This window comes from Anas acuta, chromosome 2 (assembly GCF_963932015.1).
Source record: "Anas acuta chromosome 2, bAnaAcu1.1, whole genome shotgun sequence".
Lineage (NCBI taxonomy): Eukaryota > Metazoa > Chordata > Aves > Anseriformes > Anatidae > Anas > Anas acuta.
In genome coordinates, this window is record NC_088980.1 from 43,456,464 (window position 1) to 43,462,463 (window position 6,000).

Below are 6,000 nucleotides of genomic sequence, written 5' to 3' on the forward strand. Positions count from 1 at the left end.
TACAGTGAAGAAACAGAAGCCATGCTTGCCAGCAAGCGGTGCTGCACACCACAGCAGAACACAAACACAAGAGGGACAACAGATGTAATTCTTCTGGAAAAGTCAGGCTAGGAAGCAGTTGAAACTAAGTCAAAACAATCTGTTTACACACAGTGTTTCGCTGTCTTGTTAACCAAATGGAAAGCCTTTCATTCAACTAAACAAAAGGCGTTTCATTTCTCTCCCCATACTGCTCCTTTCCTCCTCCCATGAGCTCCTTGAGCTTGGTTTTGTGCTTGTCAAAGCATCTCCGTCCACGGTGCTGCTCCCACCAGGAAGGGCAACCTGCCCATCCTTGTGCTCCTGACCTCCAAGAGAAAGGAAGCACAAAAAACAAGCAAGCAAGACACTTAAAACAAGCATGACACTGAATTCTCACAGAAGCCTATTCATGGAGTTGCCATAAATACAATTATTATCTCCAAGACAGCCATTAGACTTTTTCATTTGAATTTTCTCCACTGTAAACTGTCAAGCATGATTAAAATATAAGAAGGCAAAGAAAAAGCGAAACCTTTCCTTTCAGTCATCAGCACTGTTGGTCTGTCCCTCTTATGTTAGGGGCTCTGATTTTTTTCAACAGCTTTGGAAAGCCATGGATGCATCCAACATGTGTAATCATAACAGCACTGGCTCTTTGATGGATTTTGTTGTTTGCTTTTTTAAAAATATCAATTAAAATCCAGCCTGATACGGGAATTTTACAACTCATCCCTAAAAACAATATTCAGGCACAGCCAAGCAAAACTACAGACAACGGTCCTAGTTAATCTTCTCCCTCCCCTAGAAAAAGGTTGTGGTTTTCTTTTTGTGAACTACCTTTATGCTTTTACAAAAAGAAGACAGTTTTGGGGTAGGAAGATTCACAGCATTTAATAAAACACCAGATATTTGTATTGACAGAAGAAAGCCAACCTCTCTTAAATGTGATAGAGCAAAGTCAAAGCTGAAATTGAGTTATCAAACCAGGCAAAGCAGCTTTCCCAGAGTCACAGAGCGACTGATCTCTGCTCCACACCTCGTGGAATTTCTGAAGCTTAATCCAGAGGAGTGGAGACACAACAGCCTTCCTGCTAGAGTCAAGGGCATGTGTACTACAGCTACATTCAAGATAAACACTTCTCTCAAGCACAGGCTAATAACTGCCTTTTCCACAGCCTCATATTAGTGAAAGAGACTTGTTTACACATACTATACTAACTGAAGAATGCCTTTTGCAGAGCAAGACCAAAATAATCGGAGTAAGCCAAATTTAGTTTGCTTTCAGAGAGTTGAGGCACAAAATTAATTATGCTGATGAGATTCCTCCCCAGAATTCCTCAAAAATGACACAAAAGTTCACAATAAATAAGTGCTACCAAGTCTTCAAATAACTTGCCACTAAATTAGAATTTACTCATTAGACAAAAACCTTCCTCCTCTGAGTTTGTTTTACTCCACTGAACGCACCTTTTTCCTCACATATCATTCACTTGCCTTTTTTTTTTTTTTGGCAGTACAAAATTAAACCAGGAGCACATTAATTACGTTTATTCATAACATGATGGAAAGCAGACCGTAGACAACTGTTCCAGCATGCCTTTTGCCAAGTCCTGCAACACAAGAACACCTGGTCTGACCGTGGAAACAGGTACAGCAGTGTTACTTATGCTTGGAAAAACCTAAGGCAGAGAAAGCCAAACACTGCAGAAATTTCTACAATGAGTATGAGCAGCACACATCTCGAATGCAAGCACTGAGCCACCTGTAACATCACCTACTAAGTCCCGTAAGTCATCTAGTGCATTTTACCCAGGCTCACTACTGAAATAGAATAATCCTGTGCTGGTATTGAAGGGACGTCTTTATTGGTATTCCTGTCACTATCCTACTTGGAGAACACAGAAACACAATTCCTTCCACGATCCTCACCTTCAGAGCTATTTCTGAGAGAGATCCAGTAATCAGCAGCACCTCTGGCAAAGCAGGCAAATTAAATAAATGCAATTCAACAATTCTAGAACTTCCCATGCTGGTTCTGACTAAATAAGGCTTACTACACAACATTCATTTAATTCCGGCTTTTTGGAAACGTATTATAGCAGGAAGAATATTCCCCAAAAGTACATTTGGGGTTCTAAGAAACGTAGATGCAAAGCTAACAATTAAAATACTACCTAGGTCAGTGTCCCACAAAACAATTGACACTTTAGAACTACGACTGTTGACTGAAATAAAACTTGTCTTACATCTGGAAGGCTTTCATTTCATGCAGAGGGTGGAAAAGGTTGCAAGTTTAGATTTGAAGAGGAAGAAAAGTTATCTGACAACTGCAGGACTAGAGAATTAAGAAGCATTTGAGATGAATGATCAGGATTCCATCAGCAAGCGATGTTTCATCAACTGTAATGATGAAATGATCACAGCGAAACTTTCAGCTATTTGAACAGGGAAAAAAAAATCAAATGGAAAAGTAAATTTGTGCTCAACACTAAATAATAAGTAAGCAGATTTAATGTTGATTTTATATCCTCTCACAACAATTTGCTGTTTAATGCTTAAATGTTGAATGTTGAAGCATGCTATAGTTCAAGGGTCCACTAAATGAAAGCAGCAAGTTGAAACAGCTCCTTGAGATGCGGCAGCTTCCCACAATAACAGTAATTTCCCAAACACATGCACACAGAAAAGTGTACCTGTAAATTAGCTGTGGACTGCGGGAACTCCTCGAGCATCCTGACAGCCCTTGGCCAGGAGCTGAGCTCAGAGATTCGAACAAACAGGCCTGGCCTTGCAGAGTGAGATGTCCGGGGTAAAAAAGAAAATGTGCAGCCTGATAGAAAGCAGCCATTCAGTTCACTTGCAAGCTAGGGAGCCTGTTTGCTTGTGCATCCTGGAATGATTCTGAATATTAGTGCTTGCACACATGCTGCAATTGATTGAATTATTGACTAGCCTTGGTCTCTGAATTCATCCCTTCACACATTGTGCAGTGCTATGGATTCCATCCACAACCCGCAGTCTTGGCTTTTTAGCTGTCTCATCTATTCCACCTACTGATTCAGGTGTAATTTCAGCAGGAAGGCAATGAGCATGAGTGCTCCCAGTTGTCAGCATCAGTTTTGTCATCATACTTGACAAAAACCATCACTCTCTTCTGATCAGCTATCTTTACTACGTAAGTGATCAGAAAAATCAAACCAGCCAAAAAGGGAAAAAATATATCCCAGCAACAAAAGCCTTTGGCTATCTGCAAATAGTAGCTAGAAATGGCAACCAGAGCACCCCATTTCCTTCAGAAAGCAGGGACTGTCTTATGTTCTCTGCTGGTATAATTTGCTAAATGAGGTAGCTATCGTCACTATGACAGAGCTGCCCATGAATCAGAGCACGCCTGCTGTACAGAAACGTTTAGGGAAGATTGCATTTTTAGTATTTGTTCATACAATAACGGAAAAATGCTTTTATACTACATGTGCTGCCAAAGCCTGAAGTCTCCACAGAAAAAAAAATGAAATAATATCGGAGACCTACAACTGTAGGTTGGCCTTTGTTTGCTTTTTGACGATTTTGAGGAGAAAATTACCGTAATACTGATAACTTTCACTTCACAAAATGTGTCCTATCCAGAGATTAACACTTGGCATTCTGCTTTCCTCTAGTTATTTTCGTGATGTTTTAAAAGGTTTTCCAGGTTCTTAAAACTGAGATGTTAACAAAGCTAAAAATAAATTGCTGAAATAGCAGAATTAGCATGCCTGCAACAACCAGGCTCCCAGAACAATTAGGCTTACAAGTATATATAGGGTTGGAAAAATATACATGCTGCAGGCAAATCCAAAAAAAAAGTGTCCTGGCAAAAGAAAAAACACCAAGTGTGGGTTGCTGTTTTTTTGTTTTGTTTTTTTTTAAGATGCAGTTCATATCAAAAAGCATTACTTTGTTGCTACAAATCATGTTTCAACTGGGAAATTTTAACAAATACACTGTTTATACTGTAAATATTGTAACTCCTCTAACTCAAAACAGTGAGAGCTGTCAATTCTCATCAGCAGCTTTACAACTGCTGCTTAAAAGTATTCTAAGAGTGATGCAGCTGGAAGTAGCCATGACAAGAAGTGATCCACACTAAGAACAAAAGTTAGTAGAAAACTAATTAAAGGAAGAAAGCTCAAAAATAGAGGAAGTGTGAGATAACAGAGAAATAGCAAATACACAGCTCAAGAACCTGAAGAGACAAAACTTCACATACTGCACACCTGAAGCGGGCCAGTACAGAATACACGCGACCTCTCCTTTTCCAGAGGCAGTGTACTTCAGGGCCAGCACGCTGGCTTGCAAATGATCAGCCAAGAGAATACATAGATTACATATTCATACAAAAAACATGACCACAATCCTCATTGGCCAGTCCTCAGATCTGATGCTCTTTTTCCTAAATACATGCCAAACTTTTTTTTTTCTGGACCGCATCCTTCTAGAGAATACAACTCTTGAGAAAGCACTAGAATTTCTTCTACAAATCTGCACGTCTTGTTTAAAAAAAAAAAAAAAAAGAAACAGAAAACAAGAAAAGCATGAGTTAAGTGCTACGTTTAGTCATTCTGTAAGCTCTACGTAAATGAGGGACTAGCATATTTCTGTGCAGCAAATTAAACATAAGCTACATGAGTCCTTGAAAACATTCATGATACCCTCTTTAGTTTTGAAAGAAGTCCAGTCTCAATTTGCGAATTACAGATTGCCAGTATCCTGTACAGTAGCCTATGATGAGCCAAAAAGCCAAGAACGTAATCTTCTTGGCAAGGATCACAGCTTGAAGAAAAAGGAAATGCAAGTTTCAAGAAGGACAGTCGTCCAATTTAATTTCAAAGTATCCACAAAAAGCTGTCAATCGTTATGCAACCTTTCCCTTCTCTAACATCAACACAACCTTTCGATCTCGAAAGCCTCCTTAGCTGTACCGTATAAAAAGCAACAAACAGCGGGCGAGGATGTAACAGGTTCACTAGGCCAGCCCACAGCCCTCGCGCAATTTTCTCCTGCACGAGACGCTGTAGGCCACCACTTGACTTCTCCAGATAGGAAGCAAAGGGTCGCAGCGACGGCTTTAGGAGTGTGGAGGAAGAAAAAACACGCCTGAAAGAACTCAAGGAAATATAAACCACGAGGCTAGGGAGAATCAGCGGGCGCACAGCAGCCACGTAACCGTGTGCAGGGTTATGAGTGTGTCCCCAGACGCTGACCAGAGCTCCCTGCAGGGCTGGAAAGGCTGACAAAGGAGGGGCGAAGCAGCTGATTTAGTGATCCACCTGCTGGTAGCAGCACCCAGCAGCCCTCCAGCTGTGATATCCCCCCCTCACACACACACACAGACACCCATGCATGAAGGCGCCCGCTCCCCCCTGCGCCCCAAAGCCGGCTGGGCGGGGATGGGGGCACACGGAAGAAGAGAAGGAGGAGGAGGATGAAGAGGATGAGGATGATGAGGAGGAAGGAGGGGCGGCCTCACCCAGCAGCAGGACGTTTTTCCCCGAGGGCAGCTTGGAGCGGGAGCGCGTGGACACCTCGCTGAGGATGCAGGACCTGGTGCGGGGCACAGAGACAGCGATCACCGGGGGGGAGCCGCTCACACCCGGCCCCCGCCGCCCCCTCAACGAGAAACGGAACGAGGGGGCCGCGGAGGTTGGGATTTTGGGGGGATTTTAGCGGGTTTCGGCGTCCCCCCGCCCCCGCCCCGCCGCCCCCCGTTACCAGAGGTTCTGCCCGTCGTCCTCATCGCCCCCCGCCCGCAGCTCCGCGGGGCCGGCGCTGCCTGCCCCGGCGCCGGCCGCAGCCGAGGAGAAGGCGGCGTTTGAGCCCAGGCCGGCCGCGGAGGCACCGAAGGAAGCGGCTCTCCCCGCCGCCGCCGCCATCTTCGCTGCTGCGGCCGCCGCCTCCCCGCCCCGCCGCCTCCCCGAGCCGCCGGGCGGGCGGCGGCGG

General features: G+C 44.0%; 1 protein-coding gene across 1 annotated transcript in view; it reads right to left on the reverse strand.

The window, feature by feature from the left end:
• DYNC1LI1 (dynein cytoplasmic 1 light intermediate chain 1) overlaps window positions 1-6,000 on the reverse strand; it is a 23,545-nt gene extending 17,545 nt beyond the window's left edge. Inside the window, exons 1-2 of the mRNA XM_068674463.1 lie at window positions 5,773-6,000; window positions 5,531-5,604 (exon numbers count right to left, since the gene is read on the reverse strand). Of these exons, the coding sequence (XP_068530564.1) occupies window positions 5,531-5,604; window positions 5,773-5,933 (235 nt within the window). The 5' untranslated portion in view covers window positions 5,934-6,000. The remainder of the gene's footprint in view (window positions 1-5,530; window positions 5,605-5,772) is intronic.